The sequence below is a fragment of the Orcinus orca genome, chromosome 17 (assembly GCF_937001465.1).
Source record: "Orcinus orca chromosome 17, mOrcOrc1.1, whole genome shotgun sequence".
NCBI classification, from domain to species: Eukaryota; Metazoa; Chordata; class Mammalia; order Artiodactyla; family Delphinidae; genus Orcinus; species Orcinus orca.
In genome coordinates, this window is record NC_064575.1 from 13,389,636 (window position 1) to 13,408,653 (window position 19,018).

Sequence of the window (19,018 nt, forward strand, 5' to 3'; positions counted from 1 at the left end):
AAAGAAAAGTTGTGTATGATTAGGTTAATTATTCTTTCATGAGGAAATTAGTAAAAGACTTTAGATAGTGCACTGAACTGCTAATAGGAAGGCCAGATCCAATAATAGAAAGATGATGTCACTGAGATATGCAGTGAACTTGTTACCATGTCTGGGCCTTACCTGCCTCAGCTGTAAAATATGCTGTAGGAATGAAATGAATGATTAAAACAAATCAAATCTCATATTCACAAGATTCTAGATTAAGGCCCCATAAAGGCAAGTGAAAATGATTCTTGTCCCCAGGCTCTTTGGAAGAAAAATCATTACATACATGCAAATTGCTTTTATCACAGTTTCCACAAATTGCAAATTGAATAATGCACAGGTTATCTTATCGTAAAGTACGATGACCATTATGTACTGGGCTTTTTAAGAAAACAATATTTTTGTCTTTCAGCTGTTATATTTGTCAGATTATAGAGATTTAGAGGCAAATAGCATTTTTTTGTGTGTACACATCTGTAACTAATAAACAAAATCAATAGAACTAGAATCTAGCTACAAAATAGACTGAAAAAATCATTTAGACAGCAGAGAAAAGGGAAAATATAAAACTACAAAAGAAACATAACTGAGGATTTGTTAATTTCATTTTAGGCAGTAAATTCTTAGATGTGTTGATAATTTGGTTTGTACTTAAATAAAACACAAGTGAACCTAGTTTTGATCTGGAGTTGTTACGTTGTATTATGTTATATTATGTTTTATCCCAAACAATCCTATCATATCATGTATTGTTTTTATTTCTTTCTAGACAGATGAACAAGCCATGCTAGAAGATACACTGGTTGCACTATTTGATTTGGAAAAGGTTTCTTTTTACTTTAAACCATCAGAAGAGGAACCACTGGTTGCAAGTAAGTAGTTAAATATTTCATGTATGTTTTGTAAAATTTCTTTGGCATCAGACGACAACATATGTCATAACTTTGATATGAATATATTTGATATGCAGTTTAAGTTTTATATAAAATATTATATTTAGGGTAAAATAGTAATAACCAACTGGGGAAGTGATAGAAAGTATATATAAATTAAATTTACAGCTAATTTTATACTTTTGTTTTTAGCTATTAGTCTGACCTCTAAAACTTTTTCGGAGTGTGTGTGTCAAATATTGTGCTACTCAAGATTGCCTTTTCTTTCTTTTTTGTTATTGTGGTGAAATATACATACCATAAAATTTACCATTTAACCCATTTTCAGTGTACAATTCAGTGGTATTAAGTTCATTCAAAATGTTGTGCATGGGGCTTCCCTGGTGGCGCAGTGGTTGAGAGTCCGCCTGCTGATGCAGGGGACTCGGGTTCGTGCCCCGGTCCGGGAGGATCCCACGTGCCGCGGAGCTGCTGGGCCCGTGAGCCATGGCCGCTGGGCCTGCACGTCCAGAGCCTGTACTTTGCAGCGGGAGAGGCCACAACGGTGAGAGGCCCGCGTACCGAAAAAAAAAAAAAAAAAATGTTGTGCAGCCATTTCCACCATCCGTCTCCAGAACTTTTTCATCTTCCCAAACAGAAACTCCATACTCCTTAAACAATCACTACCCTCCCCCGCTTCTCCAATTCCTGGTAACTTCTCTTCCACTTTCTGGCTCTGAATTTGCTTACGCTACGTACCTCATATAAGTGGGATCACAGAACATTTGTCCTTTCTGCTGCTTTTTTCATTTCAAGACTTCTTTTAATAAAAGAACTGCCCTAACATTTCTGGCTATGTGGATAATCTCTGAGGCCAGCAAAACGTTCACTCAAATATATAATTATTACTTAGCAAAATTGATTGAATTGGGTTTCCACTCCTTATCTTCAGTTGATCCTGTAGACAGTGTGTTAGCAAGCAATGAAAACAGTGTTTAGAGCCAAGAATATACAGAGACATTATAGTTGTTTGATCTGACAATAATTGATAGAATTTATAATTTAATTCTGAAGAATTAGACACATAGTCTACATTTTTGCCAGCTTAAAAATGAAAATTAAAAATTATTTTATCCAAGTGTCAAAAAATTTAGTGTGTACAAATATAATCACATTAACTATCTTGATTCATTTATTCATCCTGTACAATTTCCAAGACGGCAAAACCTATCTTGTTCATTGCTGTATATCCAGCACTCAAGAGATGCCTGGAACAAAAAGGCCAATATTTTTTTTCAAGTAAATGAATGAACAAATATCAATTCAGTTTATACAGTGCATCAGGCACAAAGACTTTATGGTTATAAACGTAGAAGGATAAACAAACTTGCTGTGCAGAATGAAGAATAGAATTTCAACAGAACTTGGTTGTATCTAATGTTGCAAAGAAGTTACTTTATGAAATTGAATTGAAAGATTGAAAAGTATCCCTTTTCTTTAGCAATTGGCCATCATTAAACCTAACAAAGGCATTGTTTTAGAAGTATACATCCAGAGAAATAGCAACACCTAGGGCTTAATCTATAGTTTCTGCAAGTTATGATCATTTATCTACCATTTCAACATTGTCACAAATAGGTTTAAAATGTGTCTGTCGATCCAAGAAATCTTCAGCAGTTTGTTATTTTTCTGTTTCTTGTTTGTTCATAGGTCTGAGGATCCCCTATGTATTATGGTAGAAGATCTAAACAGATATTTCAGGTCTGGGAAAGGTTTTTACTTATTTGCACATTTCCAATGTCTAGTACAATAAATAGGGACTCAATAAATATTCATTTAATCTGTTATCTAGAAATTATAATCATTTATTCATCGAAATTTTCTTAAGTGCCTACTTATGGCCAAGTGTTGGATACAATAGAGAACTAAACAGAGATAAATAATAAGTGAGATAAATAAGTTATTTTGATAATAAATTAGAAGATAATATGAATGCATGACAGGAAATAGAAAAAGAGCAAAGGATGAAAATGAAGGGACAGGTAGGGCATTTTTGATCTGGTGCTCGGGGAATGGAACTTGCAAAACATGTGCTAATTGTGATAATGGTTGCTATGAGCTCAGTTTCTTGCACACTACTTCAGAAGTGTGCCCCAAGGACTCATCTTGACTAAAATATGAATGAGGCAGCTGTCCTGGGAAATTGTGATTCCAAACCATGTGTAGCTAAACTTCTCATTTAGTTAAGTGAGACACCTGTTGTGTTAAAGTGTAACGAAGTTTTCTATTACAGAATTTTATATACAGTACAGTAATAAATCTGTTGCTTTAGCTAATGAGAACCTGATTTAATACTCTTTCACCAAATAGCACTGTCAGTATGCCAAACCTGAGCTTTAATACACGTGGGTACTTTTAATATATTAGTTTCTAGTAATTTTCGGGATTTTTTTTTTTTTTTTTTTGGCGGTACGCGGGCCTCTCACTGCTGTGGCCTCTCCCGCTGTGGAGCACAGGCTCCAGACGCGCAGGCTCAGCGGCCATGGCTCACGGGCCCAGCCGCTCCGCGGCAAGTGGGATATTCCCGGACGGACCGGGGCACGAACCCGTGTCCCCTGCATCGGCAGGCGGACTCTCAACCACTGCGCCACCAGAGAAGCCCCGGGATTCTTTTTAAAGCTTAACAAATGTACTAAATAAAATATCCTGATTTTAGGAAGTAATATAATATTAAATGTCATTTTAGATGTTCCTCTTACTTATCAAGCTGAAGGAAGCCGGCAAGCTCTGAAAGTTTACTTCTACATCGATAGTTATCATTTTGAACAACTGCCGCAAAGGTTGAAAAACGGAGGAGGGTTTAAAATTCATCCTGTTCTTTTTGCACAAGGTAAACTGCTTTCTTTACTATACTTCATGTACTTAAATTATTTTATCTTTATCAATTTTTTAAAATGTACTTGTGACTATCCTTTTTGTTCATTAATTCAAAAATTTATTCATAGTACCTAGGTAATATGTTTACTGGTGGGAATGTTTGTTAAGGAAAGAATTTTGTATGGTTTAAATATTTATCAAATAGGATTGCAGCATTATTTATAGTGGAGAAATAAGGCATGAGTGGCTTAAATAAAGATAAATTAATTTGGCTTAAGTAAATTATGGTAGAACCATTAAAACTGGTTGGTTAAGATATTTTATGAGGTAGAAGAAGTTTGATAATATACCCACGCAGATTACAAAAAAGAATTTATATTATAGTGTCAATTATGTCATACATGTATGTGTATACTTACATGTGTGTAAAATGTATCATTGGATGATTAAATTGATGATATTTTAATCTTTAAGTTTTTTTGCATTGTGTCAATTTTTTTGTCAGTAAAAATGTATTCCTTTCATAGTAAAAAAATTGTTTTGGCAAATAAACAATGAGTGTTAACTGCAGTAGAAGAAATTAAGAATAACATGAATAAGAAGATCCTTGCAGTGACGTGATTTCCCAGGGAAGGTCCTGGATCTTTTTTATTTCTGTGGTCACAGATTCTGCCAGAAAAGATCAGAAATAAATTCAGATTATTGTGTAGTATCTTTTTGTGTATGATTTTTTTTTTAATTCATGCTGTGATCAAGATTGTATCAATTTCTCTGAGTGGTACCACAGAACATTTCATTTTTTCTTTTGAGTTTTCAAGACTGCATTGGTATTGCTGTAGAATTTTTATATTCTAATAAAAAATGAGAAGAGTAGAGGAATCAAATCCATCTCAGTAACGGAAGAACAGAGAGGCATATGAAATCTAAATTCACTGCCAAGTGAAAATTCTGCTTTGTACCACATGCATGTTGTTATAATTCTAAAAGATAGATTACTCTTCCTTCAATTGCCATAGTTTAAAAATGACTACCTCAGATACTTGGCAAGAATACATTTAAGCAAAGAAAAATTTCAGCACAGAGATCTTAGGAGTTATTCGAAAGTATTTTCATTTATGTGATAGGGTCTATGTAGGTAATACAAGAATCTGCAATGAAAAGAAATAAAAAAGAAATTGAGCAAAAATAGACCTTTGGAACTATGTTAGGAGAATAGTTTAGCCTAAAATATGTTAAAAGCCATTACAGAGATCAGTAGTTTTAGAAGAAAGGAAAGGCTGCTGGTCTGGAATATTAACTTTTATAGGGTTTAACCAGACCTTGCCCTTGTTAAAGGCTCTTCATTTCTTTTCCTTTATTTCTCTCTTTTAAAAAATTCTGTCTTTGAAATCATTACTGAGATGACAGATGGCATTAATCATCTTTTCTAAAAAAGTGATTACATTTGTGACACACCAACCATAAATAGCTGAATATTCATACCCAGCAGCCAGTGTGCATAGGGAAAACATGATTTTGCAAGTAACCTCTATTTTTTAACTGTGGCTAAAGCTAATTTAAAAACAATCCTGAAATATATATGGTTTCATTGAGTACACTGTTGCTTTTACAGTGTAATGTAAAGAAAAACTCTAGCAAACATTAGGTTTTAGCATTCACACAGCAGTAAAATATGAAAAATGATTTGATGAGGCGACAGTGGAAACACTTCTGCAGTGGAGGTCACAGATAGGTAAAGAAGACTGGAAAATAGTCTGTCTCATTAAAAATCTGTCAGTGATAAGGTTGTTTATTTAAAGGAGTTGCAGAGGTTCCGCGGCATTCACAAAACTCCCATGAGGAATCATTAGTAACTCTGAGTTTTCATCAGCTTGAGAGAAGCACAGGAAATTCAGCCCTAGCTTGAGCGGCGATTACCATCTGGTATTTGAAAGTGGTGGTAAATGGGAGAGATTCCAAATGGAGTCTATTCCTGGGATGAACGTTTAATGGAAGGATTTTAGTTTTGTGGGTATGTGAGTCTTTGTTAGCAAATAATAAAGAGAAAAGTAGGTGAATTTGAAAATTTCCTGGGAAACGTATTAGAGTCAGCGCTCCTAAGGTTGTCCGTGGTACCATGTACCTAGAACAAAAAGCATATGTCCTGCCTTCTCGTTTTTTCTTGTCTGGGCAAAGGAGGGCACATGGATGAATGGGGCCCCCTGCAGAGATGGGACCAACTAGTAAATCAGGAATTCCAGGGTTGGAGGCAAGCAGGGTAAACTTTTAGGGAACGTACGTTGCTAAAAACCAGAGCTGCTGGAGAAAAAGAGTCTAGGCAGACAAAATGGCAAAAAGGCAGATTTGCAAGGTTTGGACCACAGAAACAGCCAGACAGAAAAGTCAGCACAAAGCATAACCAAAATGCTAGAAGGTAAAGATCACACTAAAGCAGTCTTCTAGAATTACTTCCTACAAGTCAGAGAATTAATCCTTTTAGGATCCCTGAGCCCTTGGTAAGATAAAGCAAGTAACTATAAACTGGGTGGAAATGGGAGTCCAAGGAAGATAGCTATCCAGGGTCCCTGGCTTGCTTTCATGCTCTCTCAGTGGTTCTCAAGGTGGCTGCCTTTAATCACCTTGGGAACGTGTTAGAAAATACCCATGCTTGGTTCCTTGGTTCCACGCTGAACCAATGAAGTCAGAATCTCTGGGAGGTGGGGCCCAGATACCAGTATATTTTAGAAGCTTATCCACCAAGAGTGAGAAAGCACAGAGCTATGCGGATTATAAACCACTGTGCAGTTATCTAGTTAATCTGTGCTTAGTTACATTAATCCATTTCACAAGTGTTTGACACATCTAGATTCTGGGGAGCCGGGGCAATGAGAACTGGGCCTTTTTGCTTCTGCTTTGTTAGCTCATTAGGACTTGGGCTACACCAAGAAGGAGATGTGATTTGGGTGGGACAGTTTTTTTTTAGCAGAGGCTGAAGATGCCCTGTAGAGCTGACAGCTGAGGGATGTCTTCTGGCAATCACAGCAGCTGGGCAAAGAGCCCTTCGTTTCTGAAAGGGGCTCTGAGTGGGTAGCTTTAGAGTATCTGCCATAGTCCGCATCTATTCCTTTGTGTAGGGAGGGTGTCCTTCCTGACTGTGATGGGCCTCTGTTCCTGGGGGAATAATTCAGCAGCATATTAATGGGACAAGCTATAGTCCTTGCTGCTGCCGAGGGTCTTGGGGCTACGACAGATTCTCATTTTCCCTCTTATGCCATCCTTTGTATGGTAGCCTCGTTCTCAGCCTGAGCCTCTGCTGGTCTCGGTGGCACGACTAAGACCTTCAGCCCCAAGAGGCCTGATTCCCTGGTGTCGCTACGCCCTTCTCAGGCCCGGATTGCTGCGTGTGTCCATTTACCATCAAACTTGGGCGAGGGGGTACCAAGAGGGACCTGAGCGGATTACCTGAATGCCAGACATATTGCTTCTTATCCTCGTTATGTAACAGTAGCCCTACTGCCTTATGATGATCGGGTAGATTAGCCTGTCAAGATAGTGATTTCTTTTCTTGTTGGACAGTGCCTTGGCACAAGGAGACTCAGGTGCCTGGGTGTCAACCAGAGTTTACAGTTCAGTGGGGCCCCTTCTTTGTCTCCTAGGGAAAGTGTGCCCCTTTGGGGATCAGGAACCTTAAAACTATGGAGCCAGAGTTTCAGGGATGGGAAGCACACATACCCCAAGTGAGCCACTGGAATTGATGTTTCCCAACACTGCCATAAAAATGACCACAAACTGGGTGGTTTAAAACAACAGAAATGTATTCTGTCATAGTTCTGGAGGCTAGAAGTCTGAAACCAAGATGTTCACAGGCCATGTCCCCTTGGCAGGCTCTAAGGAAGTATCTTTTCTTACCCCTTCTGGCGTCTGGTGGTTACCGGCATTCCTTGGCTTGTGGCAGCATAATTACAGTCTCTGCCTCTGTCTTCACATGGCCTTCTTCCCTCTGTGTGTCTGTCTCTGTGTCTCTGTCCAAATCTCCCTTTTCTTAAAAGGACAACAGTCATTGGATTCTGGCACACCCGAATCCAGTGTGACCTCATTTTAATTTGATTTCATCTGTAAGACCCTATATCAAAATTAGGTTACATTTGCAGCCACCGGGGGTTAGGACTTTGTCATATTTTTTTCAGGGATACAATTTAACCCTCCACAGATGCTAGCATGGCTATTTCTGCTTCTACCCTTGGTTCCTAGACCCGTGTATTCTACCTCTTTGGGACATGGTATCAGATAAAGGTCTTTTTTTAAGTTATGTACTATGTCTTTAGTTATGTACTATGTCTTGGAATGTGGTGTCCCTTCCTTGTAAAGTGTTGTTAAGTACCTATTCCCTGAGTCTCTGGTGGTGATTTTCCTTAAACTAAATGGGACGTGCAACGCTGGTTCCTTCTCCACAAGCACATTCTTGGGGCTGTTTGGTTTCTTCACCCCCTATGCAAAAAGCTGGCACCCAAAACTGTTACTGCTAACTTTTACCTCTTTAAGAGATGTCTTTCTATTCTCAGAGAATAATTAAAATCACCCAGAAACTTGAGCATTTTCTGTTTTTTAAACAAAAGGGACTATTTTGTTGTAAACATTGTCGGTTTCTAAGTTACCTTCATTCATGCGGTTTTTTTTTCCTGCAGAATTCTTCTTAAGATCCTTTAAAAGATGAAGCCTTTCGTTTTCCATTTGGGTTTTGCACAGTATTTATAAACAAAACATTAAATACCTTTTGAAAAGAGGAAGGAACAATTCCCAGAGTTGAGATTTCCTGAATGTTAAGAGTGGATACCTGAGCCTGTGAACCCCCCTCTCTTTACAAAGCAGCACAGCCTTTTGCAACGTTGGTCACGGCAACATGGACAAAACTTGCCTTCCTCACAAACGTTGCAACCAATTCTGAGGAATTCTGGCCAATTGTGACCATTTCTGGAGATTTGTAACAGTGCGTATGTAGTGTCTTATTTAACCAATAAAGCACCATTGTTGCACTATCAGAAGAGGGTGTTAGTTGATTGAAACTATTCTTAAAATTGTTCCTCAGAGATTTCTGATTAATCCCTTTCTTGAAAAAGCCATGAAATGCATTTTGAGTGAGTGGAAGTGAGGCTCATTTTCAGTCTTAGAATAATTTAATCTTTAATTTCTGCTAACATTCATTATGTTTTCCTTTTTTACAGACTGTACCTACATTTAATGGAATGTTTTGCTTCTAAATTCAAAAGTAGTAGAAGTTAAACAAGCAAACAAATTCGAGTTGTATTTTAAATACTGCTTTTAATTAAGTGCATTTAAATAAATTAAATATTTATTCAAATATGTCAATACTATTTTTAAGAAATATTATATGGATGAGAATTAAGAAAAGTAGACAAGAAAGTGCAAAAGAGGGGTCAAACTTTGAAGTTTGGACATTATTATATATTTAACCTTTTTTTTTTTTTTGCTGAGAATAGAAATTTAGTTTGGTAAAATGTCATTCCATTCTCTTTATTAAAAAAATAGCTATAAATAACCAAACTATTCACCTAAAAATAGGGAATGTTCTCCTTCTTCTACTTTGCCATGCACAGTTTACTTTTTAAATATAAAACTCATCTTTTTTTTAGTTCATTTCCCTAAAACTCTATACATGAGCCAGAAAATATTGCTGAGACTCTTTGCAACACTGTTAAACTCTTTTCTCATTTAAAAAAAAAATTACATAATTGTGAATCTTAACTGGTGTTAATTTGAAAATATCGTTAAGAAATATAAAGAAAATTTGTTTTTCTATTGTAACAAGCTTTTAGAGCAGGACTGGGCATTCTGGCCAAATAGAAACTAGATACCAGGGTTTTTCTTATTCCCTCCCACTCCCAACCCCCTGCCTCTAGTTCCCCTGTTTCCCGTTCCTGGTGGTCGCCTTCTAGTCTTTCTGACCTTAAATCACAAATTCAAATGTCCTTGCATGGACCCTACTCTTAGATCCCCAAACTTCCTGTTTGGCTCAGCACAGCCAAGCGTCATCTATATCTCCTGTGGAAATTGAAGTAGATCATGCCTGGGGGGCATTGGGCACCTTGCCTTGTACAGAAAATACATTCCATAAATGATAAGAATAATCATGGGCTCTCTTAATCCTATTATTTAATTTAATTATTTCTCAAGAACCATAATTAGTAAGTGCTCTTATTTTCCATTTCACAAACGAGGAACCTGAGGATCTCAGATATTAATTAACATGCCCAGGGTCACACTAAGTTACTAAGCAGTGAAAGTTATGCTTTTACTCCAGTGCAAGGGCTTTCATTATTAGCTTTACAACTCAGAAGAGGAATTCACGTTGAAGTATGACTGCTGATAGACTGAATCCTCCTGGAATATTGGCCTTTCGCAAATAACACTTTGTTAACTGAAGGGAATGTGGCATGTATTTAAGGATTGTTTTATCAGAAAGACTTCCTGTATTTCTTGTGTGTATTCAGGCCCAGAAGCTTGCTGAACCAGTTGTGAATATTCTAACGAAAGCAGAAATCATAAGGAATAAACAAATAATCCTTGAAAGAAGCCCACAGATTCGATTTTCTGTTCTAAAGCAAATGTAGGAAGCTTTCTGTCTTAATTTTCCACAAGTGCTTTGCTCAGTTATAAGCCAATAATGCCATGAAAAAAAATTAAATTTAGCAATACTCTAAAACTTTTGTCATTTCTTCAGTGCTCTAGAAATCTGAATAGATAGAAAACACAACACAGCTAAAACTAATTAGCAGTGACTTTCCTATTTTTGCCACCAAAATGGTGATGTTTTTATCAATTTGAGGAAACGTTATTAGTTTAGAGACTACTGCATTTAGTGATTTTGAAAGATTATTCTTTTATCCAGTTTGAAATAGTCTGCTGAAAATTGAGGCTCATTAATAGTAATAATTTCAAGGGGAAATAATTTACATTTCCAAATTGGATCCATCACTGTTCCTGCCATTCCTGGCAACCTCTCAAAAGGAAATCTTGTATTTCTAGATACTTTCCTATAATTCATTTCCTCTCCAAAAGGTTAACAATACCACTGCATAAAGTTTAAAGGAAAAAGAAACAACCAAAAACGTTAGTTATGAAAGAAATATATATTACTCAAAAGACATTTAAAATTAATGGGAAGTTATATATGTGTTTGTGCTTATTTATTTTTAACTAAAGTAACTGAACATTGGAGTCAAAGTAGTATTCTAAGATTTCTCTTTATCTATACGTCTTTCTTTTTGTTTGTCATTGTTGCTTTTATTTATTTTTTAACATCTTCATTGGAGTATAATTGCTTTACATTGTCATGTTATTTGCTGCTGTATAACAAAGTGAATCAACTATACATATTATATCCTTATATCTTCTCCCTCTTGCGTCTCCCTCCCACCCTCCCTATCCCACCGCTCTAGATGGTCACAGAGCACCGAGCTGATCTCCCTGTGCTATGCGGCTGTTTCCCACTAGCTATCTGTTTTACATTTGGTAGTGTATATATGTCCATGCCACTCTCTCACTTCGTCCCAGCTTACCCTTCCCCCTCCCCATGTCCTAGAGTCCAGTATACATGTACCACATCTTCTTTATCCATTCATCTGTCGATGGACACTTAGGTTGCTTCCATGTCCTCGCTATTGTAAATAGTGCTGCAGTGAACATTGTGGTACATGACTCTTCTGGGATTACGTTTTTTTCAGGGTATGTGCCCAGTAGTGGGATTGCTGAGTCATATGGTAGTTCTCTTTTTAGTTTTTTAAGGAACATCCATACTGTTCTCCATAATAGCTGTATCAATTTACATTCCCACCAAGAGTGCAAGAGGGTTCCCTTTCCTCCACACCCTCTCCAACATTTATTGTTTGTAGATCTTTTGATGATGGCCATTCTGACTGGTGTGAGGTGATACCTCACTGTAGTTTTGATTTGCATTTCTCTAATGATTAGTGATGTTGAGCATCCTTCATGTGTTTGTTGGCAATCAGTATATCTTCTTTGGAGAAATGTCTATTTAGGTCTTCTGCCCATTTTTGGATTGGGTTGTTTGTTTTTTTGATATTGAGCTGCATGAGCTGCTTCTTTATTTTGGAGATTAATCCCTTGTCAGTTGCTTCGTTTGCAAATATTTTCTCCCATTTTGAGGGTTTTCTTTTCATCTTATTTATGGTTTCCTTTGCTGTGCAAAAACTTTTAAGTTTCATTAGGTAGCATTTGTTTATTTTTTTTTTATTTCCATTTCACTAGGAGGTGGCTCAAAAAGGATCTTGCTATGATTTATGGCATAGAGTGTTCAGCCTATGTTTTCCTCTGAGAGTTTTATAGTGTCTGGCGTTACATTTAGGTCTTTAATCCATTTTGAGTACATTTTTGTGTTACGGAATGTTCTAATTTCATTCTTTTACATATAGCTGTCCACTTTTCCCAGCACCAGTTATTGAAGAGGCTGTCTTTTCTCCATTGTATGTACTTGCCTCTTTTATCAAGGGTAAGGTGACCATATGTGCCTGGGTTTATCTCTGGGCTTTCTATCCTGTTCCATTGATCTATATTTCTGTTTTTGTGCCAGTACCATACTGTCTTGATTACTGTAGCTTTGTAGTATAGTCTGAAGTCAGGGAGCCTGATTCCTCCAGCTCCGATTTTCTTTCGCAAGATTGCTTTGGCTATTTTGGGTCTTTTCTGTTTCCATACAAATTATGAAATATTTTGTTTTATTTCTCTGAAAAATGCCATTGGTAGTTTGATAGGGATTGTATTGAATCTGTAGATTGCTTTGGGTAGTATAGTCATTTTTCACAATGTTGTTTCTTCCAATCCATGTACATGGTATATCTCTCCATCTATTTGTATCATCTTTAATTTCTTTCATCAGTATCTTATAGCTCTTTGCAGCCAGGTCTTTTGTCTCCTTAAGTAGTTTATTCCTAGGTATTTTATTCTTTTTGTTACAGTGGTAAATGGGAGTGTTTCCTTAATTTCTCTTTCAGATGTTTCATCATTAGTGTATAGGAATGCTATAGATTTCTATGCAATAATTTTGTATCCTGCTAGTTTACCACATTCATTGATTACCTCTAGTGGTTTTATGGTAGCATCTTTAGGATTCTCTATATATACTATCGTGTCATCTGCAAACAGTGACAATTTACTTCTTCATTTCCGATTTGGACTCCTTTTATTTTTTTCATCTCTGGTTTCTGTGGCTAAAACTTCCAGAACTATGTGGAATAATAGTGGTGAGAGTGGGCAACCTTGCCTTGTTCCTGATCTTAGTGGAAGTGGTTTCAGTTTTTCACCATTGAGAACGATGTTGGCTGTGGGTTTGTCATATACGGCCTTTATTATGTTGAGGTAAGTTCCCTCTATGCCTACTTTCTGGAGGGTTTTTATCATAAATGGGTGTTCAATTTTGTTAAAATCTTTTTCTGCATCTATTGAGATGATCACATGGTTTTTCTCCTTCAATTTGTTAATATGATGTATCACATTGATTTATTTGCATATACTGAAGAATCCTTGCATTCCTGGGATAAACCCCACTTGATCATGGTGTATGATGCTTTCAATGTGCTGTTGGGTTCTGTTTGCTAGTATTTTGTTGCAGATTTTTGCATCTGTGTTCATCAGTGATATTGGCCTGTAGTTTTCTTTCTTTGTGACATCTTTGTCTGCTTTTGGTATCAGGGTGATGGTGGCCTTGTAGAATGAGTTTGGGAGTGTTCCTCCCTCTGCTGTATTTTGGAAGAGTTTGAGAAGGTTAGGTGTTAGCTCTTCTCTACATGTTTGATAGAATTTGCATGTGAAGCCATCTGGTCCTAGGCTTTTGTTTGTTGGAAGATTTTTAATCACAGTTTCAATTTCAGTGCTTGTAATTGGTCTGTTTATATTTTCTGTTTCTTCCAGGTTCAGTCTCGGAAGCTTGTGCTTTTCTAAGAATTTGTCCATTTCTTCCATGTTGCCCATTTTATTGGCACAGAGTTGCTTGTAGTAATCTCTCATGATCCTTTGTATTTATGCAGTGTCAGTTGTAACTTCTCCTTTTTCATTTCTAATTCTATTGATTTGAGTCTTCTCCCTCTTTTTCTTGATCAGTCTGGCTAATGGTTTATCAATTTTGTTTACCTTCTCAAAGAACCAGCTTTTAGTTTTATTGATCTTTGCTATTGTTTCCTTCAATTATTTTTCATTTATTTCTGCTCTGATCTTTATGATTTCTTTCCTTCTGCTAACTTTGGGGTTTTTTGTTCTTCTTTCTCTAATTGCTTTAGGTGTAAGGTTAGGTTATTTATTTGAGATGTTTCTTGTTTCTTGAGGTAGGATTGTATTGCTATAAACTTCCCTCTTAGAACTGCTTTTGCTGCATCCCATAGGGTTTGGGCCGTCGTGTTTTCATTGTCATTTGTCTGTAGGTATTTTTTGATTTCTTCAATCACCTCTTGGTTATTTAGTAGTGCATTGTTTAGCCTCCATGGGTTTGTACTTTGTACAGTTTTTTTTCCTGTAATTGATATCCAGTCTCATAGCATTGTGGTCGGAAAAGATACTTGATATGATTTCAATTTTCTTAGATTTACCAAGGCTTGATTTGTGACCCAAGATATGATCTATCGTGGAGAGTGTTCCATGAGCACTTTAGAAGAAAGTGTATTCTGTTGTTTTTCGATGGAACGTCCTATAAATATCAATTAAGTCCATCTTGTTTAATGTGTCATTTAAAGCTTGTGTTTCCTTATTTATTTTCATTTTGGATGATCTGTCCATGGGTGAAAGTGGGGTGTTAAAGTCCCCTACTATGATTGTGTTACTTCGATTTCCCCTTTTGTGGCTGTTAGCATATGCCTTAAGTACTGGGGTGCTCCTATGTTGGGTGCATAAATATTTACAATTGTTACATCTTCTTCTTCGATTGATCCCTTGATCATTATGTAGTGTCCTTCTTTGTCTCTTGTAATAGTCTTTATTTTAAAGTCTGTTTTGTCTGATATGAGAATTGCTACTCCAGCTTTCTTCTGATTTCCATTTGAATGGAATATCTTTTTCCATCCCCTCACTGTCAGTCTGTATATACAGGTCTTGTTTTTTTATCCATTCAGCCAGGCTGTGTCTTTTGGTTGGAGCATTTAATCTATTTACATTTAAGGTAATTATTGATATGCATGTTTCTATTACCTTTTTCTTCATTGTTTTGGGTTTGTTATTGCAGGTCTTTTCCTTCTCTTGGGTTTCCTGCCTAGAGAAGTTCCTTTAGAATTTGTTGTAAAGCCGGTTTGGTGGTGATGAATTCTCTTAGCTTTTGCTTGTCTGTAAAGATTTTAATTTCTCTGTCAAATCTGAATGAGATCCTTGCTGGGTATAGTAATCTTGGTTGTAGGTTTTTCCCTTTCATCACTTTAAATATGTCCTGCCACTCCCTTTTGGCTTGCAGAGTTTCTGCTGAAAGATCAGCTGTTAACCTTATAGGGATTCCCGTGTATATTATTTGTTGTTTTCCCCTTGCTGCTTTTAATATTTTTTCTTTATATTTAATTTTTGATTGTTTGATTAATATGTGTCTTGGCATGTTTCTCCTTGGATTTATCCTGTACGGGACTCTCTGCGCTTCCTGCACTTGATTGACAATTTTTTTTCCCGTATTAGGGAAGTTTTCAACTATAATCTCTTGAAATATTTTCTCAGTCCCTTTCTTTTTCTCTTCTTCTTCTGGGACCCCTATAGTTCAAATGTTGGTGCATTTAATGTTGTCCCAGAGGTCTCTGAGACTGTCCTCAATTCTTTTCATTCTTTTTTCTTTATTCTGCTCTGCGGTAATTATTTCCACTATTTTATCTTCCAGGTCACTTATCCGTTTTTGTGCCTCAGTTATTCTGTTATTGATACCTTCTAGAGAATTTTTAATTTCATTTGTTGTGTTGTTTATCATTGTTTGTTTGCTCTTTAGTTCTTCTAGGTCCTTGTTGAACGTTTCTTGTATTTTCTGCATTCTATTTCCAAGATTTGGGATCATTTTCTTATCATTACTCTTAATTCTTTTTCAGGTAGACTGCCTATTTCCTCTTCATTTGTTTGGTCTGGTGGGTTTTTTTTACCTTGATCCTTCATCTGCTGCATATTTCTCTGTCTTCTCATTTTGCCAACTTACTGTATTTGGGGTCTCCTTTTTGCAGACTGCAGGTTCATACTTCCGGTTTTTTTGGTGTCTGCCCACCGTGGGTAAGGTTGGTTCAATGGGTTGTGTGGGCTTCCTGGTGCCTGTGTTCTAGTGGATAAGGCTGTATCTTGTCTTTCTGGTGGGTAGGACCGCATCCGGTGGTGTGTTTTGGGGTGTCTGTGACCTTACGATGATTGTAGGCAGCCTCTCTTCTATGGGTGAGGTTGTATTCCTGTCTTGCTAGTTGTTTGGCATGGGATGTCCAGCACTTGAGCTTGTTGGTCATTGAGTGGAGCTGGGCCTTAGTGTTGAGACAGAGTTCTCTGGGCAAGTTCTCGCTGATTGATATTACATGGGGCCGGAAGTTCTCTGGTGGACCAATGTTCTGAACTCGGCTCTCCCACCTCAGAGGCTCAGGCCTGACACCTAGGCAGAGCACCAAGATCCTGTCAGCTACAAAGCTCAGAAGAAAAGGGAGAAAAAAAAGAAAGAAAGGAAAAAAAATTAATAAAATAAAGTTATTAAAATAAAATTTATTTAAAAAATTATGAAAATAAAAAGTAATAAAAAATAGAAAGTAAAAATAAAAAAGGAGCGCAACCAAACCAATAAACAAATCAACCAATGATAACAAGCATTAAAAACTAAACTAAAATAAACATATAAATCAGAAAGTAGTCAGTCACGTACAGCAAACTCCCAGTCTACAGGTGCTCCCAAAGTCCACCGCCTCAATTTTTGGATAATTCATTGTCGTTGTTCAGGTGTTCCACAGATGCAGGTACCTCAAGTGGACCGCGGGGATTTAATCCGCTGCTCCTGAGCTTGCGCAGAGAAATTTCCCTTTCTCTTCTTTGTTCGCACAGCTCCTGGGGTTCAGCCTTGGATTTGGGTTCGCCTCTGCACATAGGTCGCTTGAGGGCATCTGTTCTTCGCCCAGACAGGACAGGGTTAGAGGAGCAGCTGTTTAGGGGGCTCTGGCTGTCTCAGGCTGGGGGCACAGAGGGGTATGGAATGAGGGGCAAGCCTGTGGCGGCAGAGGCCAGCTTGACGTTGCACCAGCCTGAGGCACCATGTGTTCTCCCGGGGAAGTTGTCCCTGGATCACAGGAACCTGGCAGTGGCGGGCTGCTCAGGCTCCTGGGAGGGGAGGTGTGGATAGTGACCTGTGCTCGCACACAGGCTTCTTGGTGGCTGCAGAAGCAGCCTTAGCATGTCATGCCCGTCTCTGGTGTCTGCACTGATAGCCGCGGCTCACACCTGTCTCTGGAGCTCATTTAGACGGTGCTCTGAATCTCCTCTCCTTGCGCACCCCAAAACAATGGTCTCTTGCCTCTTAGGCAGTTCCAGACTTTTTCCCAGACTCCCTCCCGGCTAGCTGTGGTGCACTAGCCCCCTTCAGGCTGTGTTCACGCAGCCAACCCCAGCCCTCTCCCTGTGATCCGACCTCCGAAGCCTGAGCCTCAGCTCCCAGCCCTGGCCCGCCCTGGCAGGTGAGCAGACAAGCCTTTTGGGCTGGTGAGTGCTGGTCGGCACCGATCCTCTGTGCGGGAATCTCTCCGCTTTGCCCTGTGCACCGCTGTTGCTGCGTTCTCCGTGGCTCCGAAGCTTCCCCCCCTGCGCCACCCGCAGTCTCGTCTCCGCCTGCGAAGGGACTTCCTAGTGTGTCAAAGCTTTTCCTCCTTCACAGCTCCCTCCCAGAGGTGCAGGTCCCATCCCTATTCTTTTGTCTCTGTTTTTTCTTTTCTCTTTTGCCCTTCCCAGGTGCGTGGGGAGTTTGTTGCCTTTTGGGAAGTCTGAGGTCTTCTGCCAGCGTTCCGTAGGTGTTCTGTAGGAGTTGTTCCACATATAGACATATTTCTGATGTATTTGTGGAGAGGTAGGCGATCTCCACGTCTTACTCCTCTGCCATCTTGAAGGTCCTCCTCCTTTATCTATACTTCTTATTTCATAATCTGCCACTGCAAGAGAATATGAATATGCATGGAGAGTGACAAATTCAATTTTTTTACTGTTATATATGTTAATACATATTTCTGCCTCTCATTCATGTCCATATATATGTATATGTATGTTGCATTTATATATGTGTATATATATATTTGTGTGTTTATATATGTATAAATAATATATATGAAGATTGAGTTTAGCTTCGCAAAGAACATATACAAAATTTTTAAAAGAATAGAAAACAGTGTAAGTTAGAAATTACCTTTACCTACTTAACAGAGATAATTACCAAGTGTTTGATATTTATTTTGAGCAGAAAAATGATTTTTATTTATTTTTAGACTGGTTAAAGCTTGTTTCTTGCATATGTGGTCATATTTGGTGGTATTTAATACATTTACTAATAATAAGATTACACTAACTGTGGAGAAATTGTGTTATAAAATCACGTGAAAAGTACATTTACTTGTTTTCACAGCACTGGAGAGCATGGAAGGATATTATTATAGAGACAATGTTTTGGTGGAAGAATTTCAAGCCCAAATAAATGCAGCCTCCCTGGAAAAGGTCAAACAGTACAACCAGAAGCTCAGGTATGTCATTGTTCAATTAACAGAAGAGTTTCCAGTTTGTTTTTGTTTTTGAGTTTCCAGTTTTAACAAGAGCAGATGAATAAAGCTTTTGATGTTATTCATTGTGTTAGATGATTGATGATGATATTTCTTTTGATATAAAGTCCTCTAATTTAGGGTTTAATGTTTCAGATATTCTAAGGGGTACACTTTTTGCAAATAAAGTAGAAAAAAATTTTAAACTTTTCATGCTGTTGTCTTAATTTCTGAGAAGATCAAGAGATTAATTATTTCGTAGACCATTTCCAAGAAAAAAAAGCATTGCTTTATAGTGGTGTCTCCTAGGAGGTTCAGTGGATTAAAGGTAAAATAGGTTCCTTTATGTACCATTAAACAGCTGGCACCCTGACACCAAGAGATGAATATGTTTAACATGGAAAATATGATAAAAAAAGGTACTACTTGATATTGGAAAAAGTATCTACTTTCAGATAATATTACATTTTATTGTTTTTTCCTCTAAAAATAATCTTGCTGGTATTATGATCAATG

General features: G+C 37.7%; 1 protein-coding gene across 1 annotated transcript in view; it reads left to right on the top strand.

Moving 5' to 3' along the window:
* PREX2 (phosphatidylinositol-3,4,5-trisphosphate dependent Rac exchange factor 2) overlaps positions 1-19,018 on the top strand; it is a 288,257-nt gene that overhangs the window by 191,786 nt on the left and 77,453 nt on the right. Inside the window, exons 33-35 of the mRNA XM_004274946.3 lie at positions 797-899; positions 3,646-3,789; positions 18,373-18,487. Coding sequence (XP_004274994.1) covers positions 797-899; positions 3,646-3,789; positions 18,373-18,487 — 362 coding nt within the window. The remainder of the gene's footprint in view (positions 1-796; positions 900-3,645; positions 3,790-18,372; positions 18,488-19,018) is intronic.